Here is a 21,011-nt window from a genome sequence, read left to right as displayed (position 1 = left end):
AGTTATAGCCAGGAGTTGAAACTGATTTAGCATTTTCAGTTGAGGAGTAACCAAATTTGATAAGCAGTTTCACAAGTAAGAGTTAACTTCCATGTGCTGCAGCATGGAGTTGTCAGTGATGGCATGGAGATGCTTGGTGATCTTTCACATGAACATCATGCACATTTTCTGCACCCATACAACAGAATACATGAAAGACATTGAGGTCAATCCATCAAACGATGTCCACGTGGATATAAAACAGGAAACGTGATATTCAAATAAATTCTGAAACCTTTTCACTGGATAAAATTGGAATGATGTTCTATGTTTGATCAGTTTAATCGGTTTTCATGATCTCTGGAATTAAGAATTTACTAACGGTTTGCTAAATTAATTCAGGTATAAATGTATTTGGTTAATTAGTGACCAGGCTTAATGTCTATTTGGTACAATTCTCATCAGTAATTGGAAAAGAAAGCTTTTCATCTAGTGTATATCTGGCATTTTGAACAGGTCTATTCTAAATATTATTTTGATTTAACTTCTGATTTTTACCTATTAGAATTGTAGTTTAAACATGTTCTTTTTTGTTTAAGTCTCAGTGAAATGAAAATACATTTTTTAAAGTGTTCATACTTCCTGGATGCTGGATACTTTCTTCTTTTATCTCGTGCTATAGGCTATGCTATATACAGTGGCATAGGCCTATTCAGACCTAGTTTTATCCTTGAGATCTTTCTCCTTCTGCTGGTCTAACAGCACAGGTATACAAGGAGGCTAACAGTTAGTCTTCTCCAGCATCATCGCACTAGTTCAACAACCAAATCTGCAGGAAATTAATATCCTTTTTTATCCATGTTTAAACTGAAATATCATTATGAAACATTATGCCTTTGGACCACTTTTCTAAGGGTAATCAATCATCATACTATAAAGATTTTATGTATGTGTGTTCCTTATTTCCCCCTAGATGAGAAGACCGATCTTGATCAAAGTTTGCATAAGGAAAATTCAATATCTAAATAACATATCACACATATTTTACACAAATTCCACAGTCACATATATTTGTACATTTGACAGATCAGCTGAGTATACATTGGAAGATCAAATACACATATTTGACTGTGAGGAAAAGTGGAACCCAGAAACAGTTTTGAGGTGCAGTTAGGAGGTGAGGGGTCAGTTCAGGGTAAGACTTATGGGATGTGTGTGGGTAAGCAATAGTGTGTGTGTATATAAAGAAAGACATGTGTACATGTGTGCTGGTGTATATGTGTTGGGAACATAGATAAGACCAGGATTCAATGGTACTCCTAAAGTCAGAAATGTCATGTCCATCTTGCATTTAGCAGCATGTGCTTCCTGAAGTTCCACACAGAAAAGTTATTATTGCCATACACACACACAGATACACACACACACACATGCACACACAACACACTTATATCAGTGCCAAAGAATAGGAAACAGGAGGAAAACGGAGCGTCCAAAAACAGGGAAACCTTCCCTCGAGCATCTTTGAATGAAGAGATGGCTAATTAGAGTCTGGTTGTGTGGGCCACAATTTGCCCATTTTTGAGAGGAAATATATCTGTATGCAAGCATCTGCACAAGTGAGGGCACATTTGCATGAACATACACACAGTTGGGTACTCAAATCAGTGATAAAGCATGTCCCAATTATCACAATTTGTTAAGTTTAGCCGGTGTGCACTGAGGTGGAAATACTGAAAAGGACAAATGTCTGAAAAACTGACAGTTGCCAGAAGACTTTAGAAAGCTTAGATAGCAGAAGCTTTGAGACGCTCCAGTTTCAGGTGCAATACAAATATATTCTTCCTAAGCGGTGCCCCTGGAAGAGATCAATGAGAGAGACTTATATAATGACTGCGTTTGTCATTGGTAGTAAAAAAACCTTCTCCTCTAAATCTCTTCACTGCTTACGACAGCAAAGACAAGTAGAGCGGCTTCTCTGCGGCTGTCACTGCTACGCGGAGTGACAGGCCGAATCCTGCTGCTCAGCAGCACACACGGCATATGGAGAAGTCTGTACATGCACACAAACACACATACACCCACACCTAAATACACTTAAATGTAGTACACCAACAAGCTTTCTTTTGTGAAGCATGGACAACACAACCACAGCACACTTTCAACACATATAAACTTGTCTCCAAGCCCCCGAAGCTTTAGACAACCAAAAAACGCAGAGCCAGCTGCCACAGTCCAGCTGCGAGAAAGAGATGGCAACACACTCGAGCCACCGGGATGCTAAAAGAGAAGCCCTGTTACTTATTCATGTCTCTACTGAGAGCGGGGAGCCTGCTGGTGTCAAAACACTCTCTTTGGGCGTCTTTTCTTGACAGCAGAGCCATGAGCATGTGCTCATCTATGTTGTATAACAAGAAGGTATTTTTAGGCAGGTGCTTTTAGCCAAGGCTAAACTCAGCATTGTTTTGAAGCAGACTGATCAGAAGAGGGATCTGAGCTTTTGTCATTCAGCTGTTTTCGAGCAGATGGTTGGCTCCAGGGTACTCGGTTCTAGCACAGATGAAATCACTGGAATACTACTTTGCGAATGGATGCCTCTGACAGCCAGTCAAGTTGCAGTTACGCCTTTTGTCCAAATTTGTCTGACTGTAAAATGTTATTAATTGTCATTAATTAATTCCACAGTGACCTTGACCTTTGACTAAAAAAATCTTCACCTACAGTCCCAATGAATTCTTGTGCTAATCTCAAAGAAATTCTATTAAAGTATTCAGATTATTAGTTTAGTGGGATTGGAATCCACATGCGGAAAACCTGAAATATCTCCAACCACAATGTCACCTGCAGGAAACCATAAAGTTACTATCAAAAGCAGCTGTACGTGTGACGCTTATTGACTTTGTTCTATGACAATTAGGCTCTGTCCTAATACTGAGGATGAAAGCACTCAAAAATAAAACTCCTCTTCTAATCTTTTGTCTTTTTGTAAGACATAGACACACTGGCACAGCTCATTTAAAAAGAAATGGAGATGCGCACATACAGTATCTCATGTCATGACCACTACAGTAAACATTAAGTCCACGTGGTCCTAGTCCCAGATGGTTTCAGTCACCTGCCAGCCATGATGAGTCATTTAGATACATATCCTGAGGGGCTGTGTTGGTTTGGGATAAAAATGCCATGGATGGCAGCCAGGGGAGCCGTTATGGACTGTAAAAAGCACGAAACATAACGAGCCTCGTGGGAACTCAGTTTACGTACACAGACCAACTTCCACTTTCTGCCTCTGAGGAACCCTGTCTACTGCTGCCAGCAGAACTGCGGAGAGAGTAATGTGCATTTTTGTATCCGTGCTCATGCTTGAGGTGGTGTAAAAGACATGAGTGTAAGTGTGTGTCCTTGTGTGTGCAGTTTTCCAATTATTACTTATGACAGAAAGGAAATCCAAAGGAGAAGGACGAGGGGGGGAATTTTAATGGCCACAAATTATTTACCTTGCTGATAAAAAAAACCAACGAACAATAAATGCACAGTTATCTCTTGTGAACAAATAATTTGTTCCAAAGTAAACTTACACTATCAAACTATCAGCCAGAGACGGATTAAATCCCAGACTCTAATCTAAGAATTTCTCAAAGTCAAAACCCAATCTCCTCCATAATTGGGATGCTGTGTTAAATGAAAACAGAGTGTAATAGTTTGGAAAATATATTAAATTGAAAATATAATCTGATTAACACTTTGATAATAAATGCAGAAGAAATATTAACAGTCATTCAATGCACTAATTATCACCTAAAATTATGACCAAGCCAAGTAATTTAAGCCAAGTATGTTCACCTGGACAAAAGAGCAGTTGGACGGACATTTGAGACAGAAAGGTATCATACACTAGCTGCCAGTTACAGGGCAGGCAGAATTTCATGGATACAGTATGTTCACCTCCTAAGCAGTTATAATCAAGATAGCTGGACATGAAACGTGCGAGATCAAATACTTTCTTGCATTTGTCATTCCTAGAAAGCCAGCTTACACATCTGAGGTAAAAAGTTGTTTAAAGTCAGTGAACAAATTATTTAAACTTGGGCCTCATCCTCTACTCATTTCACTTCAAGCCAAGGGGCTTTATGGAAAAGCACGCTGTACCACAGAGGTAAAGCCAGGCTGAAATGTAGAGCTGAGTGAGAAATGGATTTGCCCCCTGAGTTTCGTCATGTGTCCGTGGGAAGTGACAGCCTAGCTACTGACAATAACACGTGAGAGGCATGCATTTTGTGCATTTCTGTGTATATGCTTGCCTGCATGTACTTGATTTCATAAAGGAAAAGGAAGGAAGGAATGAAGTAAACAGGGTTCCAGAGTTCAAATTCTTTTCCTTCTGGGAGTCTGTAGCCTGCGGGCATCAATATTTCCTCATTGCCCCTGAGGCCCAAAATGCTACTGCTGACTTTAGTTCAAAAGAGCAGAGCATTTTTGGATTTAAGTCAAGGAAAGGTGAGAGACAGTTTAGGCAAAAATATTTAAATACAGAGATAAAATGCAGGGTGAAGCTGAGCCTTGGCAGTTTGCTTGGTTCATTTTTATTCTTATCCTAAGACATCTTTTTGCCTCAGTGTCAAATCTGATAGGTCAATCGGTTTGAGACTGATGGGGCAGGTTAATCTCCTATTCTGAACCTCTGGTCAGGACTAGTATGTTTTGCCGCTTGGCCAATCACAGATATGATCAAACTCACCTCGGGCTGACTGGCTTGACTGACTGGCTTGTAACAAACAAGCTTGTGAGGCTGAGCACATAACCAAGAAATGGAAAAACTGCCTGGGTTGCAAAACAACTGAATCATATACAGAAAACACACATATTACAAGCAAAATATCACCCGTGTTTCTGCAAGTCATGCGTCATATTGTGTAAATCTGCCTAGTGTAACCATGCACATGTAGCATTAACAGAATCATAATCTTTAAAATCACAGGACTACTAAACGCTGCCACTCATTAAAATCTTGACAGAAGCTGAAGCTGTGACACTGGGAAATGTCACTGCATCAGTCAATTCCCAGCAGTCTCTCTGATGGCTTGTCATCACAATCTTAGCCTGACAGCTTTAAATCGATCGCCAACCCTCCTTCGCCCCTTTAAATCTCTGATGGTGTTACAGCAGACTTGTATAACCTTTGAAGGACATATTTCTTACTTCCTTCTTACCCTTTGTTTTTATGCCAGGCACATCTAAAAACTAGGAATGACATTTTGCCACAACGTTTCAAAGAGCCGGAAAGTAAATAAATGGCAGACAGAAATGAGGCAGGTCGAATCTTCTTGCATTCCACGCATGCGCAGGACTGGAACGTAAGCGTTTTCGGCCGTTTCAATGTGGACGCACAACTCTGTGAAAACGACTGAAAACGATAGTGTGGACACGGAGCGTTTTCAGACGTAAACAACGTTTTCAAATCTATCCAGGCTAGTGTGGACGTAGCCTTAGTCACTTGCCCATTCTCTGGACTTTGTATCCTATTAGGTTTGTATCCTAAAAAGCCTATATATTCCATTAGCTTTAATATCTTTGTACTGATATCTAATATCTTTAATTGTTTTGGGTAATATACCCAGATATTCATGCTTTTTAGCTCCATAATGCTCATTGTGCTGAATGCTTTAACCGACAGATACAATCAGGTATAATATGATATGGCTGCAGTTGCTATGGTGCCAACCTTTCTGCCATTCTGACCACAGCACATTGCTTTTTTTCACACGCACATGCATCACTGGCTGCAAAGCACAGTCCAGTGGGTTTGTCTTAGCAAACACCCACCTGGCTATGGTTGAAAATGAATGACAACGAAGCTATCAAATTCACAGCCAGATGCTCGGGAGAGGAAAACATCAGCTAAAAGCCAACAATCAAAAGTGGAATGTGAAAAGCTGTGTTCAAATTTGAATATTAACAACGTGCTTGCATGAATCTCAAAAAGTGTGAAACCGGAGCTACTCCCGGGTGTGAACCACAAATGAATCAAACAGGCACCAGAAAAACAGGCAGCTATGACAGTCTCCATCCTCACCTGTCAATGTCACCCTGCATCTCTTTGCTTCCTCTTTGGGATACGTCTCGAGAAGAAGCTGCATCTGAGGCTCGGCCGGTGTTCCGTGCATACAGATGAAGGCTGCCATCTGTAAGGTATCTGTGAGGGGAGAACAAATTACAGGTATAAACGTTTAACTTCAGTTTGCTTTAGAAAGTTATTCTTTTTTAACTCGTGGCTCTTACACTTTAAGGTCCTTGTTTAAGTGAAGAAGAAGCAAATTATGTCAACTAAACATAAAGGAAGATGCTACCTTGGCTAATCTAAATAATGAACATGAAGACTGTGTGTGGATTTTGCAAAGTCGGTATAGAGAAGCGAGTTTGTGTCTCTGTGTACCTGACAGTGAACGAGCGGTAAGATTTGAGGCAACTTCCAGATAGCTATCAGACACGGCTGGTAGAACACGGGGGCCATTAGCGCTGAGTTAATTAAGCTAATAATTCAGCTAATCACCTTTCCCTCCCAACATGTTGTTACATTTTCTGCTCTGTTCTTCTTCTTTAATCTTGCAGATACCTTGCTACATCACACCTCATCCTTACCATTCCCTCACAGTTTTCTCTTTACAGCATATCTTCTATTGGGAGTGTGTGCTCACATGATTGTGTGGGTAAAATGTGAAAAGCCTTTTCTCCTACATGCTTAAGTCATTTATTGCTATTGAGCGAATGAAGGTCAGAAGCCTGCTGCTGTAATGACTTGCAGAAGACACAAACTCATCCATTCTCACTCAGGTAATCTGTCAGTGTCGTGAGTCCTCTCAAGGTTCACATAAATGTATTACTTGAAACATCCTGTGTGTGGTTTTACTATGAAAAAGTATACATAGCCTTGCTGTATGACAGTAAGCTATTTGTATTAATGTGCAGAGAAAGGCAGGTAAGGCCTTGGTGACTGTATGAATACAAACTAAGCATGAATTTCTGCACACTGAAATGGAAATCTGTCACATGTTAGCAAACAAATGACCTTTAAAGTGGACTTTTACTGAGTATAAATGATGTGGTGGTGATATTGTGCACTTAAGATATTTCTTCTTTATACAGCAAAGCATAGTTATGTATTTAATTTACATGGATTACATGGTGGTGCAACATGTTTAAAATCTACGAGCTCTGTGTTCAGTGCATAAAAAGGCTGAGAGCTACATTATTCAGAGGGAGGAATAAATGTAGGAGGCACAACTAAACAGAATGCTGTTTCACACCACAGCGTGGCACAGAGGGATCAGCTAAAACCAATTCAACTTATTTTGACTATAAACATCAAAAATTCATTCAGTTACTGAAATCACAAATAGCCCTAAGATAAATATTCAAAACACTGTCCTGCACTGGTCGACATTTTTTGGGGGAGGGTTACTCGTGTCTTAAAGACTGAAAATGAGAAAAAAATAGCCACAGGCTTACTACTTAAATGTACACAAACCTGGAGGGGTCTGAGTGCCCACTATAGCGCCCTGTGGTGGTGCCTGCGCCTGTTGTGCTCGCCCTGGGCGCAGCGTAGCCACTGGGCATCGAGGGGGCGTCACCTGCCTGGAGACGTGGGGTTTGTGATTGGCCCAGACGCCAGGACATGGGGGAGGAGCGTGCAGCGAGGGCAGGTATACTCCGCCCATTCACCTCAGTGGTTACTGTCGTGTCAAAGGTTGTTTCTAATGTACTGTGGAGAAAGAGGGGTAGAGACATAGAATAAAATAATTTATATTTCCTCACAATATACATTAAAAATGTTTTCCCCATCAGAATGATGTTTTTGAAAATCCTAAAAGAGTTTTGAAGATTGCTAGGTGTATAGAGGGTCTTGGCAAAAATCACAAGTCTAAGACGCTGAAGTAATACCAAGTACACGCCTGTGCAAAGGGCAAATCAATCAGGTGAAAAGATCAGTCATATTTTCAGTAGACAGCCTTCTACAGTTGAGTTCCACTCCCTTCATCTCACAGGTCTTTTTTCTAACACTGTGCTTGTTTGTGCGTGTGTGTGCGTGCGTGCATGAGTGTGTGTGTGTGTGTACACATGCATTTAAAAGTGTGTGACCTTCATAAAGTGCTGTTTCTTCCAGCGTTTTAACTTGAAGGGGGAGGAGAGAAGAAAGACTCCCATGAGAACTTATGTCAGAGCATCACGGTACATCACACAAAGATGGAAATGGAGGGAAGGAGACAGCTCTGCTTCCGCTCAACTATCAAGTGGATTTGATAGAAAATAACATTTGGATTAGGTGCCCTAACAAGGCTAAAGAAGGGAAATGAATCTCTTCAAAACACATCTGCTAATGTCACAACAATAAGCACCTGCCAGTGCATCTAGTCATTGGCAGGTTTGACTATTTTGAAGACAATCTGAATAATTTGGAACGCTTGCTGTAATATTCCCAACCCATCTCATGAAACCTGTATTAAATCTCATTGTTTTAATCACTAATGACAGAAAATGCCAAAAAATGTTTGATAAAGAGTACTATAAGAGTATAAGAGAAAAAGACAATGATGTAATGATGGACAGAGACCAAAAAGCACTGACTCACTACTATGACCATCCTCCACTAACTGAGGAACTGCTGCTTTTCCCCTCCAAGTCTTTACCAGGATCTGCATGTAAGAACTGTCACATTTGAAAGATCAGGATGATTTATTGCATGGAATGAAAGCAAAATCCAGCCTGAAACTTTAATTATTTATGTGAAGTAACAGGATAATAGAAGTAAGGCAAATGAGTCAAAGTGACTGGACACCAAGCCCCGCAACTCCACAAACTACAGCATATGTGCACTCTCAGTGAGAAAAGTGGGAACTCACTTGAGCTCTCTCTACTGGGGAAAAGAGTGCACTGCAGTCAAATAATGAGAGAACGGACAGACCTAACATAAAACCAGGCATCTCTGACAATCTGTTACTTTAAGGATAAGCTGGTAATGTGCATTCCAATCACAAACATCCTTCTGTGGGCAGAATACTAGCATGAAATTGAAATGATGCACATAACACAAGTGGTAGCAGGCGCTACAAATCATCTGTTTTTCAGGACAGGATATAATGATTTTATGATCAGATACCAAACAAAAACATTATTTGCATATTTATAATATAATAAAATTTTGCATAATTTCTTGCATATTGGCTTACTGACTGTAGCACATCACGCAAGTGAAATGCAGGATAGTAGTGGGAGTAGTAGGAGAGGCCTTTGCCTCTGCACACTGGTCTCATTAGGTGACAAAAGCAGTGACACTTTAAAACAGCGTCTCACACATAACAGTGTTAGAGATGTGAGAACAGTGTGTGTGTGTGTGCTTAGCGAGAGGACAGAACGCTGCACCCCTGAGATGCCAAGTGCCAACATAAGAAGGACAGCAATGCCACCCATATTCACTACACATCTTTATCAACACCTCCTGAGATCCACACATATGCTCACATGGCCAGTGACGTAGGTGATTCAATGTTATAGTGTCTAGCTAAAAGAGAAAGAATGCTTATCTTATCCATCACACCCAAATATGGAAATCCAAAATCAATTTGCCACAGTATAGAAATCAAAATCATTTAACCAGTCATACACAATATGGCCCACTTAATCAGCTTATCTTTATCTCCAGGCAGCAGAGAGAGAAAATGAGGAAGGCAGATAAACCGAGAGTGACTCTGCATGTAGGTGTTCAAATAAATAGGCATGAAAACCAAGAATATGCCTGAGCAGCAAGTACAGGAAAAGTGCTAACATACCTTACACATCCAACCCACCACATATGTATACTCATGTCAAAACACACACACACAGCAATAAAAAATATTCAATATTAAGACCACATTTCCCACAAACCCTTTCCATTATCTATAGAACAGGACTACAGCCCCCAAAAATTGATCTGAGACTATTTTTACGCTTGTCCAAGGGCTTGGCATGGAAATAATGCATGCTGACAGCAGGGCACTGCTTACTGCTGAGCAATGCTTAATATAAATATGCTGGACCTTGTTCTTGCAGCTGCTAATGAGCTCTGTGTTAATATCCAGTTCATGGGAGCTTGTCGTTAGCAGCACTTCAGAGACACTGCACATGTCATGGTGTGTTTTTCAGATTCACAACTCTGCACTCTTGCTGTTCAAGTCACAATCATCCTTCTGAGGCAGACAGATGGTATCAAAATTTGATAATGTATACAAAATGTATAAAATGTCATATGCTTCGTTGTGGATCTGATTGCAGATTATAAATCATAATATTGTATTGCTTGCTATTAACTGTTATTTTAGACGACTATATAAGTTACTGTCTTTTATGAAATTGAGGAATAATTTTACTTAAAGAATTTTTTTTAACTTTCAACTTACTTCAACATTACCTTTCAAACTACTGAAGAAGTGAATTTTTAGTAGGGCACATAGAAACCTAGGGATATTTGGCATGAAAAAAAATCATCTGCAAATTTTTGTTTTTTCTATTTTTCTATTTTTTGTCATTATTGGAAAATTGCAGTTATTGAAACTGTTTTCTGCTTTCACAATAATCAGGTTAACAGCGATAGCAGCGCATTTGGTGGATTACACAGTTGCTACTCTCCAACTTTTGAGGGGAGAAAATACATGTGTGACAACTAAGATTTTTGCATGTTTTGTTGAGTATTTTGTGAGTTTAGAACTTTTGCAGTAAGGCTGCTGACATTAAAAATGCTATTGACGCATACATTGTACACATATTATAACACATAATATCCTCACTTCTTAATTCCTATATGTCAACTCAGAATCTCCTTCATTCCAAAGCAATGAATAATTTAAGACGTCCTATATTCACTGTTTTCCAAATGTAAACACAGAATAAACAAGCCGGTCTCAGGAAGCTATTATGTTCAAAATGTCGTCTGGCGGTTGCTAAATCCCTTTGGGACCAAACGGCAATCCCTCAGGTGCCAGCAGACTGGTTGACATAAAAAAGGGGCGATATCCCTCGACTGTTTGCTGTGCTAGGTTTGTCCTTGAAGATTATAGCTTTTCCTCACATGTGGAGTTTTTTTTGCACAGAAAAAAGTGGCTGTAAATGAAATGTGGGGCTGTATGTGAGGGCCCCATCGCATCTGGATATCTAAACAATGGTGTGAATGCCACTCAAGCTGTGCGATGGCGAAAAGCAAGGTCAGTTCAATGAGAGAAGGAGACTGTTTCAGAGTCTGTGTAACCGTAGCTTAACCACATGAATCTCTGTCAAGCGGGTCAATCCTTTCTGTAACATTAGCCCTCACTATCTTCCAGACAAGGGCGTAGTTTCAGTCTGTTCTGACATAATATCAAAGCTATTTAAAGAAAAGATAAATGTATGTGTATGAGTGTGCAATCACATAACACTGAGCTTATTGGAGAAAAAAGCATTTGCAAACTTGCTTCTAAAGTTACGATCCGTTTCTGTCACGGTCCTGGGTCGGGTCGACCCAGCATTTTGAGTTTCTTATGTTTTGGTTTATTTTTGCATTATGGATTGGTTATTCTCTGGTGATACTGTTTTGATTACAATTATATTCTGATTCTTTAGTTATCTGATGATGATGTTGATGACGATGATGATTATGTCTGGTTTAGGTTTTGTTATCTTGCCCTTATGTTTGGTTTAGGTTGCCTGTGCTTAGTCTTCTCTGCCCGTATGTCCCTCTGTTTGTCCATGACGTCATTATGCCTGTTTACGAGTCTGTCTCTGTCTGGCGTGTGCTTCCTGTCTTATTTTGTAGGTCTGTGTCCTTTGTCAGTGCGTTCAGCTTTGTGCTCTCCCTGTCTCGTCAGTGTAATCAACGTCAGCCGTGTCTCCCAGCTGTTTCCTCTTTGCTCCGTTCACCTCTTGTATTTAGTGTCTGTGTCTTCCCCTACTCGGTGTCGCATTGTTAACGTCTGTTCACCCTCACTTGCTGCGTGTTTAGGATTTCCAGTCCTCCTGCATCTCTGTTTAGAGTTTTGTTTGCTTTTGTGAGTTTTATTTTATCTTGATGTTCTGCTCCAGCAATAAAGCTGCATTTTCTGTCTAAACCTCGTGTCCTGAGAATCCTGCATTTTGGGTCCACCACTCCTGCCTGCCTGCCACACAGCCGACCATGACAGTTTCAAAAGATGGCGTTTATTAGTAATGGCATCATCATCCCCCCATTTCAATCAAAACTGCACATAATGTGCTTTTAACTTCAAGTAACCATTTCATACATTTTAATTTGGAGTATTTTTCTTTCCTGTTGATAAGGGTACAAATACCAGAAAATCTTTTAAAATAGGAATGTAATGAGTCAAATGCCATAATTATCAAAATCATCAAGCTATAACTAGCTCCTAGGTCTTGTTAGATCTGATCCTGCTTAGATAATGAAAACACGATTCCTATCTTGAAAGTCACACTTAAATTTTGCAAATTTGCTTGAGCACAGAGCATGAAAAATTCCTGTAAGATGCTTTACTGCAAAAGCGTCTCAAAAGGAAGACCTTTTGGTCCTTGTTCATTCATTTAGTGGTGCATAGGCAAATTATTTATTCTATCTTTGGCAAATATAGTCTCACTTGTTTTTCTAGGCACTCTTGAAAAAGTAAATTAAGTATGTTTCATCAGCTAAAACTAACTTCTTAATCTTGCAGTCTGCTCGGCTGGGGTATAAACAGATGTAAGTGCTTCCTATATAGGAAGCAAAGAGAAGGACAGAGTAATGAATATGACAGCCATGTCTGCTCGAGCGTAACAGTGATTAATTAACTGAGGTACAAAGCTTCTTGGTGATTAGCACCATTTCTTATCCAGGAGAGAGATTAGGGTGGCCTGGCTGGGCTTTTGTTGTGGACAGAATTGGTATTCAAACTCAAAGGCTCTCTTTACATTCAAACATTCACAAGCTGACTTCCCATTTTACACTCGGTCTAATGACTGAAAGCTGAGCGGTGATCCATACTGCTGCCACCGGTACCTACTGTTTTACACTGTTTCACTGCTTTAACTCACATACACATATACACCATACACAATGCTAATGTGGTGGTATGATGATGCATTTTTCAAATACTTCACGCTGACTGGCCTTGTGCGTCTGATGCATGAAAATGAGACTTGCCTCCTTTGACCAATCAGACACCTCACACCCCAAACCTGTGGGTCCCATTGGATTAAATGTGGTGGTAAGACAATGCCGCTGTATTGATTGTGCCTGGCTGAGACTCCTCTGAGGAATAAAGGAGTAGAAAACAAACACAAAAGCATGCACACACACACAGACTGCCATCTGTCATGGCTGTCGACAGCCCGGCCACCATCTTCCTCTGTAAATGGGGCAAAACACACAAAATAATAGACTGAGGGTGAAGGAGAGAGGCGAGGAGGGAACATTTCGCCCAGGGAGCTGATATAAACCAATAGATCATTTTGCCTTTGCCGCAATCTTTTCACTAGATTCTCTACGGTGCCTACGGCTCCCAGGTAGGACAGCTTTTTAAGGTGTTGGTTGTCCATCAACTCCTGAATGCCATTACATGTGTGCCAGCTGGTGAGGAAGGTGGCGTCTGCTTTTAATTAAATCCAGGATAGGTGGAGGAGAAGATGGCATGCTTACAGAGTGAGTATCATTAATAGTTGGGGACATATCTCCCTGATAAATTGTACAGAGTGAGTCAGTCCAATCAGATCTGTTTATTTGCTAAGGACGAGTGATGTACAAACTCACTTGGGTAATCTCAAGATTCAAGAGCTTTATTGTCAATACAGTAGTATACACAATATACAGTGTACCGAAATGCCCCCCATGGTGCATTTATAAATATATAAAGGATATATCTCCAAGAGATATAAAACTAGGAATTACATATAAATAACATGCTATGTTTTGGTAAAATTAAGGGATAAAAAGGTACTAATTACTAACTATACAATTCTATACAATACTATAATTGTAACTATACAATATTAACTGTATGATAAAGACAGACAGGACAGAGACAATACAAAGTGGAATGTGCAGTAGGTATTGAATAGAGATAGATCCAATCCGATATTACGTATCGGTATCGGTCCGATACTGACGTAAATAAAGGGAAATAAAAAATGTAATCCGATCCATTAAATATCAAAAAACTTGCGACACGGCGTAACTCGGCTCATAACTGTAGCACGTTGGAGTAGTATGCGTCACGTGATAGAGCGGCTGTGTGTATTTGTAGCCTCGCTAGCAATCCGGCATTTCATCTCCGAGGAAGTGATCCCAGAGAGAAGTAAAGCAAGTGTCATCTCTGAATGTTTGTAAAGCATTCCCGCGTTAAGCTTAACAACCGATATATGGAGCGACTGCCTCTCTCTCTCTCCCTCTCCTGCTGCTGCTTCAATCATGAAACTGATCAATGATCAGCTGATCTGTCTGTGAAGGTTCTCAGTCATCCAGGTCATCGTAGTCAAAGGAGCTTGCAAAGAAAAGCGTCTGGACTTCTTTAAGTTGCTTGAAGACGTTTCACCTCTCATCCGAGAAGCTTCTTCAGTTCTAAGGTCAAATGGTGGAGAGTCCCAGATATAAACCTAGTGGGAGTTTCCCCCCACGGAGGGACAAAAGGACCCCCTGATGATCCTCTAATCGCCTGAGCCAAGGTGTGAAACTGGGTGTGGGTCCCAATCAGCCAGAGTTTCGGGTGTGTTCATTGTGAAACCTGGCCCCACCTTATCATGCAAATTCCTGAGGTCAGATGGCCCAGGATGTGAGTGGGCGTTAAGGCGTCTGGGAAGGGATCTCTGATCAGCTGATCGGCTTTTCTGTCGTGAGTCCGTCTCTCTTGTTTGTTTATCGCCCACTTTGCACCAGAAAGAGGAAACCAGCGGCTGAACAACAGCAGCACGTTTAAGCTTAAGCTGTTGTTAGAATTTATTTAATATTACTTTCTACACCAGGATCTTTTTCTACGCAGCTGACGGCTGGTAACTGTGCAGGGGCGGATCTAGCAAAGTTTAGCCAGGGGGGCCGATATGGCATTAACAGGGAAAGGGGGCACAAAGACATACTTTTGTTTCTTATTCTCATTTAAAATGTCGAGCTTTTAATAAATATTTATCTGAATCTGACACCCAAAGTTTTAATCTGATGTAAAATGTATAGAAGTCCATTACTGTATATAGTAACTATTAAGTCTAATATACCCTAGTAAGCTATAGTACTTTTTCCTTTGGGAAGGTACCATCTGTGCAGTCTGCAGTTCTGTTGAAGAAAGATGTTGAATCTATTTAGTTATTCTTCAAAATTAATTGATTTCTGTGCATTTTTTTCCCACACTGCATCAAATTAAAGTTGATTATGTCGATTAAGCATCATGAGGTGGAGGGTGGGTGGTTCCCTATTTTTTTGGGTTTTTTTGCTGGGAGTTTTAGAACCCTATTAGTCAGGTTGCTTACTCTTTAAAATACCAGAATAGGGAGGATGGAGCAGGTTTAAGTTTATTAGATTGATCAGTGTTGCTGAACTATGGAATATTTTGGGTGCAGTCTATTTTTTTGCATACAGGTGTAACAGAATAGCTTTAGTGTTTGTTTTTTAACTTGAGTTTGAACTTATACAAAAAGCAGCAAGATATTAAAAAAAATTTATTGATTAAAAAACACGCTATATCGGATTCATATCGGTATCGGCAGATATCCAAATTTATGATATCGGTATCGGACATAAAAAAGTGGTATCGTGCCATCTCTAGTATTTAATACCAGTTTCAAATTATTGTCGGGATATCATTGACGAGACATGACAAAGACATGTGCAAAATGCAAAATGTGCAAATATAATATAATTTTGATGAGTATTGTAAGGTGTTTGTAAAGGCGTATGTGTATATCAGTCCTTTTGTGGTAGTGAGTTGAGGGCTCTGACTGCTTGGGGGAAGAAGCTCTTCCAGTGTCTGGTCGTCACGGTTTTGATGCTGCGAAACCGTCTGCCAGATAGAAGGAGGGAGAACGGTGCATGTGAGGGGTGGAGAGTGTCCTTCACTATGCTGTTCGCACGTCGGATGATGTGTCTGTCATAGAGTTGGGAGGTGGATGTGAGAGGGCCTCCAATGATCCTCTCTGCTGTCCTCACTATGCGCTGCAGACACTTGTTTTCAGCGAGGGTGCAGTTCCCGTACCACACAGTGATGTAGCAGCAGAGGACGCTCTCAATGGTTCCCCAGTAAAATGATGTGAGGATAGGAGGAGGGAGACTGGCCTTCTTCAGTTTCCTAAGAAAGTGAAGACGTTGTTGGGCTTTCTTCATGATGGTGGTGGTGTTCAGGTTCCAGGAGAGATCGGCTGATGTGTGCACACCCAGGAACTTCACACTGTTGACCATCTCAACAGCAGATCCGTTGATGTGCAGAGGGGTGTGAGCCATTGAGAGACAGGTTGTTATTCTGACACCAGTCTACCAGGTGTTGTACCTCCTCTCTGTGCTTTTACAACTTTAAAAAAAAAAAATTAGTTTTTATATATTTATTTTTAGTGGCGATGATGATGTGATGATACATATGGCTCTGCGAAGGGAGCATGTTCTATATTTGGGTTGTGGAAGTATTGATACTACTGTGGCTAAAGCACTGGGTAGGCGTATCTGGTAAAACACATGACTGGTTCAAGTTGGTTCTGTTGGTTCACATGGTAAACCACAGGGTTCTGTTCTTGGTCCCCATTTTATTTTTAGTGCGTTTACTTCGTGGTTTTTATCTTGAAAGGTGCTATACAAAAAAAATTATCTGGATAAAAACCAGAAACTGTTGTGTTGTTGCATCTTCAGATTAGGGTCATCCATTAAGCGTTCAAAGTAAAGAGCTCTGCACGCCTACCTGTGGCTGATCTGTGTCCCCCGTAGACTGGACATGGTCTCTTCTAGGTTCTGCCGCAGGTCAGCGATGTTCTTTACTGTCCTCATACGTCTTGTCTCAGGGTCTTCTCCTGCACACATACATTTTTACATGATTTACTCAGATCCCTGGACATACTTTTACAACAAGCACCTGTCACCCATTTACACAAAAGCTACAAACACACACAACATAAAAAGTGATGAGGATGGCTGACATACAGTTTTTCATTGGATTTCACTGAAATGTCTCAGTAGGGGGAACAAAATGATGACCGATCACAATGACAGACTGCATTACGGTGAATGTCCCTAACCCACTTGCTGAGAATTTGGATCTCATACAATAAATCTGCCTGTCAGGCTGCACTAACATGCACTTCTTCTGCTTTAAAAAGTGTGTGTATCATTTTATGCGGTATTGACATTTTTCCTTCAGGCTGATGCTGAAATGTCATGCCATGACACCACGCAATCTGTCACTTAGTTTGGGACACAGTCATGCCCGCATGTAGAAGCAAACTCTGCCAGAGCTCCTGTGCTTCTCTGTCAGACATGTAGAGAAATGCTTCCATCTCTCTACCTCGCCCTAGAGCAGGAGACAGCTAAGAAAGCACTTCATATATTTTATGTTCTCTTTCAGTGCCTCGTTTACAGATGAAGAATTTGTTTCATTAAGCTTACTGAAGTAGTGTTGCTAATAAGCACTGGACGGGCAACATTTCAGAAGTGTGAGCAGCGACCACAGACCAAAGTATCTGCTTGTCAGCTCCAATTAAGCTTCTCTGTTAGCTTGTCAAGCTAGCCCATACCCACAGGCAGGTACCACACAATGGGTAATTAACAAGTGGCACGAGACACAGAATGGATGGTGGTCACAGTGCTTTCTAGTTTTAAGGTGATTTCACAGGGAAACTGTCTCCGTGGCACAATAAATGAGCCAGCAGATGTTGGCCAGTGTTGTGTAATGGTAAAATGACTGCAAGAAGCTTTTCTCTGTGTTTCAGGCAATGCAGCTGTGATTACAGTGTGGGGCACATTAGGGCAGACGGAGGTTCTAGAGATTTGAAAAGGCCTCAGGGAACTCCTCTGGGCCAGCTCATTGCCACGGGCAGAAACCACAGTATCTGAGTTCTTTATCTTCTGGAATATACAGCAGGATTATTTTGAATTTGAACAGAAATGCTAAGCTAGTTTCCTAGATAACACATAACATTGTAGGATGGAGCTCTGTTTTTTGTACAGATCCCGTCTTTTTGAGTCTACACTGAACAACGTGATCAGGCATGAACTACTACAAAACTGGCAGTACGTCATTCATTTTACACACTGAGACCAGTCTTCCTGCTTTGCAGGATGTTATGTTACAATACACAGTGGTAGAGTCACTTAGGCACATTTAAAGAAAAGTGCCTTGATGGACACATTTCATTTATCTTTGTTTTGTTCAAGCTTTGTTTTTGAAAGAGAACAACTTTTATTTTATTCACTATTTCACTATTTATTTGATCATTATTTGCTGCAGTTGCCTAAGTTCTTGTGCCTGCTGAGGCTCTACTGAATTAAAAAAGTTTAATCTGTGACTCACAAGAGCACATGGTACAGGTCTGGCTAAACCTTATTTTTCAGTCACTAAAGTCTTGGGTCGTTTCATATGCTTTTAGAATCCATTCACTTTTCATTAGTATATGGGGATATGCCTGGCCAGGGAGCCGCTGCCAGTCCCCTCTGAGGTCATCCCCAAACCGCAGCCTCAATTCATGTTCAAGCCATCTGCCATTACCTAAAATGAGGACGTGGTCCGAGCTAAATTCCAGAAAAGTCCACACTGCAATATCTGTTTGTTTTTCAAAGCTCAAGACTTGACCTCAATTACAACATGGATCTTTTAGAAAGGCTAAAGCTCCTTTAAGAAGGGAGATCCTGGATCACATTATCTTAATGGGAAGGGGAGCTCTTCACTGCAAACTCAAAACATTACAACCGCATGATTTTGTCTTTCTTTGTAATCTAGTGATGGGATTTCCGGCTCTTTTTAGAGAATCGGCTCTTTCGGCTCAGCTCTCTAAAAAGATCCGGCTCTTTCGGCTCACAACCGGCTCTTCAGGTTGCTTTGTTGCTTTAATTAATTTATTATTAACAACACTATAAAATTATGCACAAAAAGAATTACTAATGTAAAAAAAAAAGTGGTTTTATTTATATATGTTTATATATAAATATATACAGTGGCACCTAGAAACAAAGCATGTACAAACTCCAAAAAATCACGTACAAATTCCAAAGCATGTACAAACTCTAAAACACATTTCTAGCATTAACTGAACTTCTAAACCAGAGCTACCTAGATCACTTAAATTACACAATTGAAAGCATATGTGTATTGTTTGTGTATTTATACACAAGCACTCATATATATTCAAATAATTTAAAAAAATTTTCATTTAGAGTCGGCTCTAAGAGCCGTTTCGTTCGCGACCGACACATCACTATTGTAATCCGTCTTTTTCTCATGTCATCCCTGATGTGCAAAACTTCTCTCACCAGCTCTCCTTCAAGAAAGATCCAATTACAATCCCATTATAAAGTGACATGAAGCAATCTAGTCCCAGAATCTCCATTATGAACGGACTCTTAATGAAACATTGAGAAGCAGTTAAAGGTGCGAATGTGTGTGAATCTATTTGTGTGTGTGTGTGTCTGTGTGTGTATATAAATGAGAGCCATAGCAACAGTGCATGAGAAGAGGTCTCACCCGAACAATGCTGCAATGACATGACTGCATCCACAGTGAAACCAAAACATTACAGCGTTACACTTTCTGCTGTAAATAACTGATTTTAAAGACTAGCAGACTTGTATGGTTAAATCTTTTGCACCTGATGACGTAATGTAGCAATATGCTTATACAATATTTTTTAGCTCCTACTTTCAGTTCCAACCCTACAGAGAGGTGAGAAGCCACCAAGCGCTCATTTGGATTCAAGCTTACATTCAGATCTTGGCCTGGAAAGCACAGGAAGCAGCCAAACTGAGACCAGGCCAGTGTGTGTGTGTGAGAGAGAGAGGGGTTGAGGGAATAGAATCAGGAAAGGTATATACACACATTCTTAGACACACACACGCACACACACACACGCGCACACACACACACACACACACACACACACACACACACACACACACACACACACACACACTGCTCGATGTTAAACAAATGCTCCTTGAAACAGAGTTGACACAACAAAATGCAAATGGCTACTGTTTAAAATTGACGCATTTATTCATACACTTGAGCATAACACACACACACACACACACACACACACACACACACACACACACACACTGTACAGTACCAGTCAGTGCTTACATGTAGTTCCTTCCCCTACTTTTTCATGCTAACTGGTACAAATAGCCGTTACTAGTGCTAAATGACGTAATGTAGCAATATGCTTACATTACGTGTATGTAGCAATTGCTGCACTACTCTGCCTGGTTTACACCCAATGTCATTTACCCATTATATTGTATATTGTATAGCTTTCTTGTTATATGTAAAATTGTATTGTATTTATTTAAATTTTTACTTTTTAATTATTTTACCTGCATTACCTGCATTTTTTAATCACTCTTATATTTAAATGTTCATTTGCTATTTTATCTAGGGATTGAGAGTAACGTAGTTTCTATTCTCTGTATGTCCTGTACATGTGGCAGAATTGACAATAAAGTTGACTTTGACTTTGACTTTGACTAAATGCTATCAATGTACTCTCACAGTTATCTAATTGTACAAATGCATACAAAATAACACTCACGTAAACATAACTGTGCACTACTTTGCCCTCACTGCTGCAGTTTGTTGCAAATCAGTTTGAATAAAGCTCGGCTTCTCTCAAACTCTCTCATTCTCTCTCTCACTCACACACACACACACATATACTGTATTTTCCCCACTACACGGCACACTTAAAATCCTTTAATTTTCTCAGAAATCGTCAGTGCGTGTTATAATCTGGTGCGCTTTATGTATGAATTGTGGTTGTGCATACTGACCTCGAACCGATTTTAAGTGGCTCAAAGATCTGTCAAAAATGTTTCACTACGACTT

General features: G+C 40.3%; 1 protein-coding gene across 4 annotated transcripts in view; it reads right to left on the bottom strand.

Moving 5' to 3' along the window:
* Nucleotides 1–21,011, bottom strand: part of nav3 (neuron navigator 3) — a 180,377-nt gene that overhangs the window by 47,641 nt on the left and 111,725 nt on the right. For all 4 annotated transcript variants that reach the window (XM_085436874.1, XM_085436875.1, XM_085436876.1 and 1 more), the window contains exons 10-12: nucleotides 16,881–16,989; nucleotides 7,505–7,738; nucleotides 6,053–6,172 (exon numbers count right to left, since the gene is read on the bottom strand). In XM_085436874.1, the coding sequence (XP_085293000.1) occupies nucleotides 6,053–6,172; nucleotides 7,505–7,738; nucleotides 16,881–16,989 (463 nt within the window). The remainder of the gene's footprint in view (nucleotides 1–6,052; nucleotides 6,173–7,504; nucleotides 7,739–16,880; nucleotides 16,990–21,011) is intronic.

This window comes from Copadichromis virginalis, linkage group LG17 (assembly GCF_057382275.1).
Source record: "Copadichromis virginalis isolate Kocher_CV1m ecotype Utaka linkage group LG17, C_Virginalis_male_GT1.1, whole genome shotgun sequence".
Lineage (NCBI taxonomy): Eukaryota > Metazoa > Chordata > Actinopteri > Cichliformes > Cichlidae > Copadichromis > Copadichromis virginalis.
Note: the sequence above shows the minus strand (reverse complement) of the source record. Positions and strands in the feature narration are given on the sequence as shown.